The following is a 15,156-nucleotide window of genomic DNA, read 5'->3' on the forward strand; positions in this document are numbered from 1 at the left end:
GCAAATGTGCTACCTGCTGTCCAATCAGTTGGGCCCTGGTGTGATCCTTTCCTAACATCTGTGTCCCTTATGCTTTGTACATGAAAGAGCTTCCAAGCCCAGCATTACATAGACAAGGTGGGTATTATTCTCCCCACTTTACAAATGAGAAATGGAAGTGCGGGAATATGAAATGATTCACTTATATTTATGGAGTTTGTAGACCACCAAGACCAGAAGACTAGTTTCCAGATTCTCTGACCAAACAGCAAGCCGTGGACATGTATCTGTTAGATCAGAATGTTTTCCTCCCAGGCGCAGATCTGCAGTAGGTCAGTGAAGGCTGCACTAATCACAGTGGCCAGGAGGGCAGGCGCTAGAGTGGAGGGAATGCCAACCCAGGGGTGGCTATTTTCAGGCTAGGAACATTGTAACATGGGTTGAAGGAAAGAAGCACTCAACGTTCACCCCATTGCCAAGTTCATATGCCTCGGGCCCATGAACCATCTCAAGGCCTTTGAGATGCTCCCCATCCTTGAGCCCCTAAACCTGAGACTAGGAACAGAGGAAGCAGTAAGAGTTGGTGAGTAGATAAAGGACCAAACATGATAACCTCTCAGTGTCTGTATTGCAAACCATAATGCCCAAAAGCAGAGAGAGTATGGGGAATATTGTCTACCATGGAGGCAGGGGGAGGGTGGGAAAGGGGGGGTACACCGGGAATATTGGTGGTGGGGAATGTGCACTGGTGGAGGGAGGGTGTTTGATCATTGTGTGATTGTAACCCAAACATGAAAGTTTGTAACTATCTAATGGTGATTCAATAAAATTTTTTTAAAAAAGAAGAAGAATAAAAAAAAAAGAGTTGGTGGGAGGTAAGTGAGACCACAGCGGGGCAAGGGAAGCCAGCAGCCATGCTAGCCCACCCCTCCTCCTGGGACCTGAGTCGGCTCTACCACATCGCTCATCTCAGAAAGGACCATCAATCATTCCACACAAAATGCCTGCGCGTTTTCTCATAATATACTTGTATCTCAAATGGTCCACATTTCAAAGCCTCTTGCTTTCTTCCTTTAAAGTTACAACCGTCACACTCACTTACTTTCAATCAATAAATAGATGTAGCTACTTAATAATAGAACTTATTCTCTTTCCTATTTGAAAACCCAGAAGATGGACACATAATTTTGAGGTTTCTGGATTATAATTGCACCTAATTGGGTATAAATTAGACACTGGCAGGGAGGAAGGCTATTTGTGATGCAATATGAGCCTTTATTTTCTGCTCTAGACCACACGGGAGATTCTCAAATAAATTTCTAAGAGTTATCTCAGTGCTCTTGGTAATTTAGCCATACATAATTTTTAGCATCATAAGAGTTCCTTATAATGATGATTTTCTAAGATAGGCCTGACATCACCTTAGAGATCAATTCAGTTTAAAATTTTCCAACAATACAGAAATAAATAGGTAGCCAGAAAAAGGCTGTTTCCAATGAGGAAGTTTTGCCAGCGGGGAGGTCATTGCACCACCCAAGACTTTGCTTTCTGTGGGTTCTACTACACCCTAGCTCTAGGATATGTACTGCACCCTTCCTGATGTTGAGCTTGACATGGGCTGCTGGGCACTCCTGCTTGTGCCACCATATTTCTCAGGTAAGGTCTGTGGTGGTAACCACACAGGAATCCCAATTTATTCCTGGACGAGAGTCCATTGTCAAAGGGGAGATAATACAGAAGTGAGGACACATGTCTTGCATGCACCAAACTTTCACTGATTCCCTGGACCACATGATCCCCTGAACATAACGAGATATAGCTCTGAAGGGCCTGAATGCTATCAGCTGTGGCCCTGGAATCTCAGGCACTGCATGATCTAAACAGCTCACCCTCAGGTTCCAGTACTGAACCACCAGCCCTATTGGTAAAATATTGTTGTCTCAGGGACCCTGAGCACTCATTGGAAGGCCCCAGAGAAATGAATGAACCCTTATAGCAGAAGAAATGATACCATCATCATTTTAAGATCCATTCCAAGAGTTAATAGGGACTTTATATCTCTGCTGAAATTTTTGCAATTCAGGTAAGGGAGAAACTAGGGCTCTGGGGAGGAAGATGAAGGTGCAACAGCAGCATCTGGGTGCCCCCCCTCATTTTCCATTTCCTTATGTGCCCACTCAATTGCCTGCATAACACCAACATATCTCTCAGCATCCCATCCTGGTTCACTCACTCACACCACCACCTGCATCCTGACTTCCCTCATCTCACTCCATTCCCCAGTTAATCTCACCTCCACTCCATCATATTCCAATGGTCGCAATTCATCCTACCCAACTCCAACCATTCCTTGTTTTCCTATTCCACCTCCATCCCTTCTAACCCATTCCTAACTATCCCGACCATACTACACCCCAATCAATTCACAGAATACTACATATCCTAACCAAATCATAATACTTATCCCACCGTATTATTCACCACCATCTCAGTATATCCCAGTTCTTTCCATTTCAGTCCAAATAAGCCTAACATACTCTTGACCTACCCCCTACTCAATTCTTCCTACTTGAGATTTCAGTCTACCTCAAATTATCCCGTTCTTTAGTCCTATCCCATCATATTCCAGTCCATCCCTTCTCTGCACCTCCCCTGCATGGCTGAAGTTCTCACCTATGTTCGTATACAGGGGCATAACCTTTCCTCATGTCATATAAAATACATGAAAATGCATCTCTAAGCTCTGTGTACAGGAATAAAACATACAGAATCTCAACTTTAAAGAAATTTTCTTAATTTACAAGACCCAAGAAAGATCTCCAAGGACCATGCCACCATTTTCCGTTTGAGACTCGTCTCCTTAACACACCCATACACACTCATAGCCCACCCTAAACTTTCCGTGGATCCAAGAGAAAGTCACATTCTATTCAAAAATCAGTGAATCCTGAGATGGGGCCTCAGTAAGCCTGAGGACTCTGAAATGTTCCTCCATTGAGGCTTACCTAGAAAGTAGTCTGTTGAAAATCTCTGCAGCGTGCTTAGAGGGGTGTGTGGGGTGGGGGTGGGGGAAAGGAGACCTCTTATGGAGCCGCTTAAGGAGCCAAACCCAAGGAGGGCAGTACCAGTTACATTCTCCTACCTATAGGGGGAACAAGAAGAACCTTTCTCTTTATTATGCCACAAAGACCAGTGCTGACTGGAGTTGGAGGGTGAGTGAGGAGAGCTGGCTAAATTCAAGAAAGCACCTTCAGGAGGTAGAGAATGGGCACTGATGGAGGGATAGGTACTCGATCATTGTGTAACTGAAACCCAAGCACAAAAAATTTTAAGTCTACAACTGTACCTCATGGTGTTTCACTAATAAAAATTCAAAAAAAAAAAAGCACCTTCAGTGGGAGCAAGCAAGAAAGACTCTTGCTAAAACACTGAGTGGTGCCCTCCAGTTAGCAGAGTGCTAGAACCATCATCTGAGCCATCAGACTCCCATCAGTCTTCAGAACTATCAGCAGCCAGCTCTGGAAGGAAGTAGACAGTAGTGGCAACAGCAGTAATAACAATGGCTGCAGCCTCCTATGTATTCTGCAAGTCAACAAGGGGCCTGACACTGTGACAAATGCTTTCTGTGAAGTAAGCAGATGGACCCTTGAGTCATGCAGCCCTGAGGTTCAACCCAGCATCTTCTACCTATCTGTACTCTAACATGGTCAAATTGCTTAATTTCTAAATCTTGGGCTCTTCAAATATATTATAGAGCTTAGATTGTTGTGAGCATCGAAGGGTGATGTCTGAAAGCACTCAGCCAGCACTCAACAAAGGAGAACTGTTATTATGATGAGCAGAAGGGTCAAGAGTGGCCTCCCATTAGGAATGTCCCTTTGTCCCTTCTTTTCCTCCAAGCCGCTTGTCCTAAGATTGGCCAATAGGGAAGACTGGGGGGGAAGGGGGTCCTGGGCTCCCAGTATTTGTCCCCCATCCTCTTGGCAGGTGCTCATGCAGTGTCTGCAGGTTGATATGACCCAGTCTACACTTCCTTCCTGAGTTCAAAGGCCCTTAGGAAGAAAAGACGAACACCAACTCATTAAGCAAGAAATTTCAGGGTTTCCTGAGGAAGGTTACCTGAAAGGAAGCTGGTGAATTGAGAGAATCTGTGGACAAACTCACAGGAGGCAAGGTTTACAGCTACCTCTCAGGAGTCTGTGGTAGGGGAACCCATCAATAGCTATTTAGCAGACTGGAAGTCCGGGATCCAGGCTTCAGGTGCTAAAGGTAGCACAGTGTACCCAAAAGGGACAGTTGAGTGGGAACAGCAGAGGAAGCAGGGAACCTGAGCAGAGGGATCTCAGGGGTGGAGCACCAGCTGGGTCCTCGAAGATGTGGTAGCAGTGCGATTAGGAGTCAGGCAGAACAGGGCTCAGACCTGGCTTGAACACTTGTATGGTGGAGTAATCCCAGGGCCTCCCTGGGTCTCTTCCTTCGAGCAGGCAGCACTTGGTGCTGCCGACATCACCGAAGCCTTGCTGGTTTTTGGTGAGTGTTAATACAGAGGCTGAGAATGATGCCAGCACACAGGGAGGACTCAGTGGGCATGTGCATCAATGTGACTCCGGGCCCCCCAGAGAGCTGAGCGTAGGGTAAGAGTGCACAGACCTGGCTCGTCCCTCAGCCCTGGCTTCCACTACGTGGACACATCTAAAAAGAGGTGCACCTGTTGCATCTCTGAGTCCTCGTGCTTTCCACAGAGAGGAATGACTCGCCCCCCTTTTGCAGAGGAGAAATCTGAACTCTCAAAAGGGCTGAAGAGGGGCTGGTTCTGTAAGGAGGAACATCCGGCTCAGCTGAGCCATCAGATTCCTTCAGTCCTGCTGCCGTGACACTGATCATGAAACAGGAGAGTCAGGTGCACGAGCCACGGTAGTGCCGCCGAGGCCTCCTGCTTCTGAACAAACCCAAAGCTTGCAGGGTCCTAGCCCCACAATCTCATTTTCCAGTCCCCAAGCACATGATTCTGGCCGCTCCTTCAAGAAGACAAAACACTAGCCCAAGACTTGGTCCACACTGTCTCCTATTGGCCACAGTGAGCTGATTCTTTTTACACCATAAACCCAGCGCTCAGCTGCAAGTGGAAATCCAGATTTGTACACTGGTGACGGCGGCAGTTCCGTGCCTTCCCTTAGAAGAAGAGCACTGTATGATAATGCTAAAGGATCACTATTGCTTTGGTTCTCGAATCTAAGGCGCCATCTTTTCTAATCTGTGACATTTAGTGGGAGGTGAGGAGGGTGAATAATCGCATGACCTTTGCAAATCACGTGATTTCCTTTACTGCTTAAAAACGCTGGAATTAGCTTTATCGATTCCTAGCAAAGTATTCAAGGAAAGATATTTTAAAAGCATCTGCTAATTTAACAACCATCCACCAGGTACCAGTTTTGAGTCTCATCTAGAGCTCAGAGCTGGGGATACCGAGAGAAGTAAAGCACTGTCCCCGCCCGAAGGAAATTCACGGTTCAATCCGTGAAGTGGCTAAGTAATCACTCAAATACAGCTCAGGGAGTGTAGCAGTGGAACACAGGTAAAGTCAGGGCTTCAGCTGCAAGAGCTGAAAGTCAGGGCTTCAGCCGAAACAAGCAAGAGAATAAGCAAAGTAGGGAGCACTAAACAAATAATTATTTGATTTTCTTTTTTTTTAAGACATTTAAGTAGTTGGTGGGAGAGGAGCAGAATCAGACCTTTGCCAGCATTCCATATACTTAGAGTTTAAATTCACTTTTATTTCCAATGACTTATTAAGGGGCTGGGTGGTATTGCAGCCTTTTCAGAGCTTCTCTATCCAAAGAATAGCTTGTCTTCTGAGAATAATCAAACACTAAAAACAAACACTATCCTCCCGTTGTTCATCGATTTTCTCGAGCGGGTCCAGTAACGTCTCCATTGTGAGACTTTGTTGTTACTGTGTTTGGCATATCGAATACTCTCGGTAGCTTGCCGGGCTCTCCGAGAGGGGCGGAGGAATCGAACTCGAGTCGGCCATCTTGGCTGTGTGCAAGGCAAACGCCCTGCCACTGTGCTATCGCTCCAGCTCAAGGCCACAAAATGGGAAGCACCTTAGAGGCACCTAATAAGAAAGAAAATGAGGAAGGGGGCAGGGCGTGAGCAGCGGTCTTCAATCTTTCACATCTGTGGATGGGCAGGTGCATGCCCTGCTCACTAGCGTTTATAACCATGGTGCAAGGGGCCAGTGGTGTTTAACCTTCTGCATCTACGCACTGGCACCAATCTGGACTGGTGGTTGAAGATAACTGTGTGATGATTTCTGGCTGGGTAACTGGGAAGCTCTAGGCGACGCTCACTGCAGGAGCCCAGTGAGGGAATTCTTACGGCTGGGAAGGAAGTTAATGAGAATGTTTGGGGAGGAAAAAATGAAGGTGAAGGTGTCCGAGAGGCAGTCAGATATATGGGCTGTCTAGACCCAGCATTTCCATGGGTGAGGAAGCCAATAGGCGCTTATCGGGAGAAGCATCTTGGCAGGAGAAGCCTGTTTGGGAGTTCCAGCCTGCGGCTGTGGAGGGGACAGGCCCCGATGAGCTCAGCCGGGAGCAGTGAGAGGAAATGAAGGAAAGCACAAGAAATGCAGGACTGGAGCAGAATGGAGGAATCATTGCTGTACTGGAGTCTAGGAAGCCACGAGGTGGGAGGGAAAAGCAGCAAAACATTATGTCCGGCAGTCCCAGGGAAAGTTTCAAAGGAGGCAACCCAGACTGTACAGAGGCACAGATAGGTTTGGGGGGGCGGGACTCGAAGCGGAGAATGTATAATAAATCTGACAATTGGCATTGGGGGGGGGTGGAAGTTGGTGATCTTTTCTAGAGAACCTGAGTCCTGGAGACTGAAGGCAAACTGTAGGGATTGAACAGGAACAGGAGAAACTCAAGAAGACTCCCAGTGGAGAGAGTTGACTTCTAAAAGAGAAAACGATGGGGCTGGTAGCCCAGTGATCCAATGAGCTTGGCTTCCTTCAAAAGTTTCCAAGGCTTAAGGAAAGCACCAGAGTAGGGGGATGAGAGCCCAAATGGAGGGGAGGGGGCTGGGGAAGATGGCCAAGAAGGCTCCCTCTTTGAAAACCCTTATGGTTCACTGGCCTGAGCCCTCAGCCCAGGAAAGGAGTTTGCTCAGGCCTGACGCTCTCTTACATTCACAGGAATGAAAGAGAGCACAAAACAAATGCACTTCCCCCTCTCATCTGCCAAATCCTGCCATCATTCCTCACTGAGTCCATTTCCAAACCTCAGCTGCTTGCAAGGCCAAGCAGCCCATGAAATGTGGCTAAGGCTTAAAAGAAAGACATTGAAAACCAGAGTACCAGGACTTCCCCGCCCCTGCCGGCCACCTCTCATGCCCTATTGACCCAGGAGCTGCAAGACAGAGCCAGCCGTGGAGGTGTGCTGTGCCGGGCAGAGAGAGCGGGCAAGCTTGCCTCAGTCGCCCTTTTTTTTTTTTTTTCTGTCTCTGGAGCATGGCAAGCTCATGGGGGAATGGATCTGATCACAAAACCCGGCCCATCACGTGGTGGGCCAACATCTGTGCGCTCAGCCAGAGCAGGGGCCACACCTGGACAAAAACCACCCCGAGGCCTGCCCGCCGCCGCCGCCCAGGTGGCAAGTCGGGTACCAGGCGGCGCTATGGGGAACTGCACAGCCACCGCGGGGTGTGGGTGTGCGCGGGGCCGGAGCATCTCGGCGCGCGCACCGCGGGCGCCCCTCTCTGGGTGGAGGCGGCTATGACTCGTCGGAGAAGCCGAGAAAGTCCGGTTAAGTAGGGGAGGAAGAAAGCTGGGGTTGGGTCGAGCGCCCTCCTGGATCGGTACCCGGACCATTCAGAGGCGACGGAGCTGGCGAGGGAGTCTTCGGGAACCGGCTCATTAGAGGCGGGTCAAGAAAGGGGGGCACTATCCAAGAAGGAGCCCAGAGATGCCAGGGCGGCGGAGGGCAAGCCGTAGGAGAGACTCAGTTGGTGGTTTCATTTAAAAAAATAATAAGAAGAAAAACAACCAACAAGATGCCAATGCAAGCAGGCTCCCAGTCTGAGGTGCCCAGACCAGGCCTAGGCAGCAGGTGTTTTTGGAATCTTTCGCCCAGAGGGGATCCGTCTCCAGACTAAGGGGAAAAGCAGCTCCTGGCTTCTCCCACTGGACCTGTTCCTGACCCGGGCACACGGAACTTTCTAGGCTGTGGCCAGAGAGCAGCGCCTCTGAGCCGTGCAGGGGACAAAGTGGGAGGGCAGCGGTCGAGGCCCACGTCCCCGTTTGGGGGGTGAAGACCTCTGATGGGGCCGCTCGCTTCCAGGGTCTGCCAGCTGCAGTCAGACCCCCACAAAGTTCCGGGACTCGCTGCACCCGCAGTTCTGCCCCCTCCTGGATTCCGTGGCCACGAGCTGGCCCCGCTGCCCGCGCCGCCGCTGCCGCAGCCCCGGCGCTCGGCTGCAGCAGGGCGCGGGAAAGGGCACTTTGGCGCGGAGTGGGCACCGAGGGGAAGGTGGTGGCGGCGTGGAGCCCGGCGGCGACAGCCCCTCCCCGCCCCAGGCACCCTCCAGCCCCCACCTGGGCCCTCCTGCAAAACGTGCACGGGATCCCCGCGCCGGGGCGGGCGACCCCCCTGGCGGCCCCTCCAAGCCCGGCGCGCCCAGAGAGGGACACTTGCGGAGGGTTCGGGGTTCGGGGGAGGTGGCCGCAGTCTCCAGCCGGCTCCGGCGGGGGCGTGGGCTCCGTTCGGGAGAAAATGGGCGGGGGCAGGGCAGGGCAGACCCGGCAGACGCTGGCACGGGCAAGGGGGCGCCACCTGCCCCTGCTCCGGACCCCAGCACGGGTGTGCCAGCCGGAACCCAGAGGTGGGGGACAGGGCTCCGAGGAAAGTTTATCGGGGAGCAGCCTGGCACCTGGGGGGGTTGGGAGGCTGGAGAAACTGAAGCCCCGGGAGGAGACGTCCGTCTGCCAGGCCCCCCCAGCCCCGCCAGATCCGGCCAAGTTGCGGCGGGGTTGGGGAGAGGCGGGAGGATGGAGGCGAGGCCACGGCGGAGAGTGGGGGGCGGGGGTGGGGCTGGGGGGCAGAGCGAAGCGAGGATGAGCCGGGGTCCGGGCGAGCGGGGGATGGGGCCGGGGGTAGGGGGTCCGCCGGGCTCGGACTTACCCGCGGCGGCCGAGACACCCAGCAAGCCCCAGCCCAGCAGCAGCAGCAGCGGCGGCGGCGGCGGCGGCGGCGGCGGCGGCGGCGGCGGTGACGGGCGGCCCCGGCGGCTCCCCGCGCCCGCCGCGAGCGCGGAAACCCCGGCTTCGCCGCCAGCCCTCCCAGCGGGGCAGCCGCAACGCCCCAGCTCCCGTCCCCGCGAGCGCGGCATGGCGCGGCCGGCAGCGCCCAGGGAGAGGCTCCGCTCGCCGCCGAGGAGAAAGGAGGTCAGGAGAGCTCGGGAGCTTTTTTTCTGCTCGGAAAAAATCCCGGTACGCGGGAGCCCTGAGCTTCTGCGGCTGGAATGAACCAAGTGTCCGCCCGGCCGGGGAGAGGCGCGCTGCGCTCTCGGAAATGACTCGCTCCAATCCCGCTTCGCGGGGTTCGCGCCGGGGGGCGAGGAGGGGGGCGAATTATCCCCGGATTAATCACTCCGGAGCCGCTTCTCCGCCGCTCCGAATGCCGGGGTGGAGGCGCGGCAAAGGGGGAAATATTGGGGGGGTGGGGGTGCCTCTTCAGCGCCACCTCCACCTCCACCGAAACCACAAATCTCATCGAAAGGGCTGTTTATTCCTGTTTGTTTTACAATTGACCAGTTTCTTTTAAGTTCAGTCTTCTCCCTTCCATTTATAAGATCGCCCATTAATACACCCCCCCCTCCCGTGCACACGCGCGCACTCACATACACACAGGCGCGCGCATACACACACACACGCACGCACACACACGCACATCTTCCACGTTTGGAAACTGGAATACTGAATACTGTCTGGGTAAAAGGTAGCCAAAGAAAAACTCGGTACCCCGAGTCACGAATCTTGAGATGATGTGGATCTTCCCTTGGGTGACGGCTTCGAACTTGCAGCCTTGGGTCATCTCCCTCGCAGTAGCCCCCTACCCTACGCCAGGATAAGAGGGTGTATGTGCATGGAACCGGGGTCAGAATTGCAGGGGAGACGGTTTTTTTTTGGGGGGGGGCTGCTTGCTCCTACCCCTGGCAAAATCTCCGGATGGAGGGAGGAGTGCCCGTGTGCCCTGGGGAGGGCAAGGGGATTTGGGGTGGGGGCGGGGGGTCGAGGAGAGCCAGGGAGGGAAAGGGGGGGGGTCACCTAGAGTTACTTGTACAATTTATCCTCCAAATTGAATAACCGGACCCTTCTTCTTCCCTCGCCCTCCTCCTCCCAGTCCTGGCCCCAAATCCAGACGAGTTTCTCCCGGTGGCGTGAGCCGCTCCCCACGCTTCTCTGGTCGCCACTGCCACCAGGCCCCAAAGGCTCAGTGCCGGTCCCCACCCGGTCCCCCACCCCCACGCGGTGGCCGTCTCTGTCTCGCCTCCCCGGGGCTCCTCCGTCAGTCACGATGGCTCCTTCGCTGTCTACGCCAAACTCTCAGCGAAAGGGAAGCTACGCTGCGCGGGTGGTGGGAGGCGAAGGGGCGCCGCGGTGAGCACCCCACCCCGCCCTGCCAGGGGCACCCAAAACTGGCTGCGTGCGCTCGCGGCTCAGTGGGGTGGCCCAGCCGGAGCTCCAGTGGGCAGTGGCCCGCGGCGGCGGGGGGCTGGGAATTTTTGACAAAGAAGAGACAAGGAGGCGGGGTTGCCCACTGGGGTCGGTGGGGAGGGTGGCAGGCGGTCTGAGGAGTGGAGGTTTGTCCTTGCTCCCCAGAGCCATGGTTCCCCAGCTCCCTTGGTGCTCCTCCCCCTCCTGCACCCCAGGTTGTTCGCGTTTCCCCACAGTAACTCATCCCACAGCTGTGAGAACGGCCTGGAGGCCAGGGCCCCCAGCTTCGTCCCCATCGCCGGCCCCACCCCCACCCTACCCCAGCCCCTGGCTTTCTCGCCCCTCCCTGAGCTGACTCTCGGGATGCCAAGAAGCGACCGAGGCGGCCAGAACTGCACAGTGAAAGGCTTTATGTCTCTGGGGCAGCGGGGAGGGCGCTCTTAGCTTCCCATTGTCCGGGCCCAGCCCCCCAAAGAGAGCGCTAAACTCAGCCAGTCTCCACTGGACAGGCCTTCCCACCAAGCCTGCAGGGGCAGGAGGGACCGGCTGGGTCTGGAGGTAGGTATCTAGCTCTGAGGAGGGTGGATTGGCTAGGTCTTCCCTTGGCACTGTCCTTTCCCTGGCAGTGGCATGCTCCTCCTCCAGTGCTCTGGCTGGCTGAGTGATTCAGGGCCTGTGGGCAGTTCCAGGCTAGGCAGAAGGGCCTCCGGCTGCTCTCTAAAGGCCTAAATAAGGCTACAGGCCAGAGAACTTCCTCTACCCCCACTCAGCCTCAGAACTTGGCCCCAAATCCTCCCTGGCAAGAGGTGACATTTGTCGAAGTCCCACCCCTGGGGGACTGTGGAGGGCAGAGTTATCTTTTGATCCCTGTCAATGGCCCAGTTACTCACTTCCTCCACCATTCCTCCCTCGCTCTGATCTATTTGGGGCCACTTACATTTCCTGAAGCCTCCTGGGTTCTGGGCCTGAAGTCAGTTGGTTCTATGGGCAACACAGACACGCACAATGTGTAGGCCCCCGGGAGTGAAGGACAGATTTGGAAATGCTCACAGAACCCAGCCAGTGGTGGTGATCCCGGTGACAGGCTGGGGCATCAAAGCAGCGAGCACCCCTAGTGCTCAGGGAATGCAAGGCAAACTGAAGAGGAGAAATGGGATTCAGGCTGACCCCTGAGACCTGCTTGAGAGATTTGGTCTAGGTGGACATTCGTGGAATCAACAGATGTTTCTCAAGGGTCACTCTGTACCAGGGTCAGGTAAGAGATAGCCAAGAGAACAATCTCTGTGTCTAAGCAAGCCATAATAAAAATATAAATGCACGGGTCAGGGGACTAGTGATGGATACTGCGGAGGGAGAGTGAAAGAAATAGAACATGGAGAGGGCAGCCTGACAGGTGGTCTGGGAAGGTCTCTGAGGTGCATCAAAAACCAAAAACTTGGGAAGGACAAATTAGGAAAAAAAAAAAACAGGCAAAAACCTGGGAAGGGCAAGCGAGGGTACTGAACAGGCAGAAGGCTGCTTCCAGCTGGGAAACACCAAGGAGAGGTGAGGAGGCAGGATATTCTAAGGCCCACCGGGTCTTCTCCTGGGAGTTGGCACTTTTGTGGAATGTAGAAAGCTAATTGACTAAGTCCACTGCTGCTATTCCAAAGTACCAGACTTCAGTGTGTGGCTTCAGCCAAGACCTATCTCCCAGGCGTGGAGCCCTGAAATTAGAAGATCAAGGGGACCTCAGGGCTTTTCCCTCTTGTCCTCTGCTTGATTCCTAAGTACCCATCTTCTCTATCTGTCTCCCCGCTGTGTGACTGTGTCCATGTTTCTTCCTCTACAAGGCACCAGGCAGGATGACGGGGCACAGCCTAACAATCTTTATACGTGATTCTCACTTTAGAGAGCCTCTCCCTCAAAAAGACTCTCATTTGGAGGTCCTGGGCATCAGAACTTGATCATATGAATTTGGGAAGGGGTCCACAATTCAGCCCTAGCGAGGGGGAGGGCTGTTCAGTTGAAAAGAAAGAGAGAGCAATCTGTGTAGAGAGATTAAGTTAAGGCTGATGGCCCCGTGGCTGTTGTAGGAACCAGTGGAGAAAGGTGACACTTCAGGTCCAGCAGTGGATTTCCCTGTCCAGGAACTAAAAGTCAAGTGACCTGGTTCCACAATTTCTCTAAACACCTCTGTGAGGGGACAGCTAGGAAGACAAGAGCCAGAACAAATGGGACATCACTTGGGATGTGGTGGCTACACTCATCTAATTTGGGAGCAAGGCAGACAATGTAGAGACTGGAGACTGGAAATTGAGCAGGGTAGGGTAGAGGCTGGAGTCAGATGTGACCACAGCCCTTCCCTTGGACCTAGGTCAGGGTGGCTCCCACGTGCCCCACGAGTGCTGGGTCAGGATCTCCCCACCAGATCATGCCACAGGAAAGCCCAGTGATGTACCAAGACACCTAAGAGCAGATTAATGCCTGGGAGATATCAGAGTTGGTTTAAGAAAGCCAGGTCTGATACTGCAGGGACCCAGGCTTGATTCAAGTTGGGGCTGCAGAATAGATGCCCTGAAGTATTCAATCAAACCCAATGGGGGTTGGGGGGGGTGATGGAAGGAGGGAGGGAGGGAGAGAGAGAAAAAGAGAGAGAGATAGAGAGAGAGAGAATGAGAATGGCACCAGAATGAAGACAAGGACTCAGAGGAAAAGCCAGCCGGGGAGGGGGGAGTAAAATCACGAGCATGATCAGACAGAAGCTAGTATTTCCCAAGGGCTAGGCTGTCACTGTAGAGATGACAGTGATGTGCTTGCCAAGGGAAGGTGACAGAGGAAAGGTCTTTTTTTCCCCCTTGAAGAAAACCCCCAAACAAACTATGGTGACGCCCTGAACAACTGCACACAGGAGGGAGAGGTAAGAACCCACGGTGTAGGCTGTCCCTTCAATACTATCATTGCTGTGATACAGGATCTCACCATTTCTTGCAAAACACCCCACCTTTGTGAGACACCCCAAGGGTTGGGTGGGGCTCCTGTCTGTGGTTAGAAGTCAATTTTTCCTCTGCTTGGGAGAGCCATCAGCAGCGGCCAGGGGCTATTCTAGGTGACCATTTCTACTTGAAGTTCCTCCAGACAGCTCTGCCCCCAGGTCTCTGTGCCTTGCTCTGTCTGGCTCCTCTGGCTGCAATTCCATTACCTCTTGGAGTAACCGTGGAGTAAAGGGTTCCCAGTCATCACTCAGCTCAAGTGCCACCTCCCCAGGTAGCCTTTCCACAGTCTTCTCCGCGCCCCCTGCTGGAAGAGATAATCCCTAGCAACCAGGACAGCTTGTTGTGACAAAAAAAAAAAAAAATCCATGCTTCTTGGTTCTTGGTACAGAACTAGAATTCAACCCCACCCCCACCCCCACTCCCAGAGTGATTCTCAATCCCCTATCACTCGCAGCTCAGTCAGGAGACACTCAATCATGATTTGAGACATTTGAGATTTTCACACCTGGAAAGTACTACTGGCACCTAGCGGGCAGAGTCCAGGGATGTTGTTCAAGGTCCTACAATGCCCGGGGACACTCCTTTCTACTCCAGAGAATTATTTGAGCAAGAATGCAACTGGAGCTTGGTTGTGACTAAGAAGGTGTGGGTCTTCAGGGACGACAGCTTGCGGTTGGGTAAAGTTATGGCCCAAGGAATGTGAGCAGAAATGATGTCACACAAGGTCTAGCCTGTGAGGTTTTACCTACCCTCACCCCTTTATCCGCTGACTGGATTCAGAGCTTTGGGGGCTGTAGGGGATGGCAGAGTTGCAATATGGAAACCACCTGGATCCCAAACTGCCACAAGGAGAAAAGTCACCACCCCTCACCCCCCCCCCCCCAGCTGACAGGCCTGTATCTTTGGACAGTTGTAGAAGAAATGACCTTCAACTGTAGTAAGCCACTGAAACGTTGGGGTGCATGACAGTAACTAGCAATACTCTGATGCAACCTTGGTTTTTCCTGCATTATAAGCCATCTTCCATGGACTCTTCATTTATTGGTTCATGCTTCCAGCACATATCTGCCTGCACCACTATGCTAGGGGCTAAGGCAAGAGAAGCAAAGGAACAAGACGTTAAGGGTGGTCCCTGCCCTCAGGGGCTGATGGTTTCTTGAGAGGCGTATTCAACCCCAAGTGTGACTCCCAGAGAAATAGAAGTGATGGAGGAGCTGGAAAGATAGTACGATGGGTAGGGCGTTTGCCTTGCAGCCAATCCGGGGTTCCATCCCCCTCATGGTCCCCCTAGAACCACCAGGAGTAATTTCTGAGTGCAGGACCAGGAGTAACTCCCGAGTATTGCCCCAGAGGTCACCCCCTAAGAAACAAAGCCAAAAACAAACAAAAGCAGTTCAACCTGGAAGTCCAGTCAGGAGGGTGGGATGGGGTCTGTTCTGGACTCTTCTCCCTCTGTCTGCATATTGACTTTTTCCTTTGTTC

General features: G+C 53.0%; 1 protein-coding gene across 1 annotated transcript in view; it reads right to left on the reverse strand.

Annotated features, from left to right (window-relative positions):
- Positions 1-9,564, reverse strand: part of CSMD2 (CUB and Sushi multiple domains 2) — a 628,049-nt gene extending 618,485 nt beyond the window's left edge. Inside the window, exon 1 of the mRNA XM_056122939.1 lies at positions 9,165-9,564. Within this exon, the coding sequence (XP_055978914.1) occupies positions 9,165-9,372 (208 nt within the window). The 5' untranslated portion in view covers positions 9,373-9,564. The remainder of the gene's footprint in view (positions 1-9,164) is intronic.
- Between the last annotated feature and the right edge of the window lie 5,592 nt (positions 9,565-15,156).

The sequence above is a fragment of the Sorex fumeus genome, unplaced genomic scaffold (genome assembly GCF_029834395.1).
Source record: "Sorex fumeus unplaced genomic scaffold, SorFum_2.1 ptg000047l, whole genome shotgun sequence".
Taxonomy (NCBI): domain Eukaryota; kingdom Metazoa; phylum Chordata; class Mammalia; order Eulipotyphla; family Soricidae; genus Sorex; species Sorex fumeus.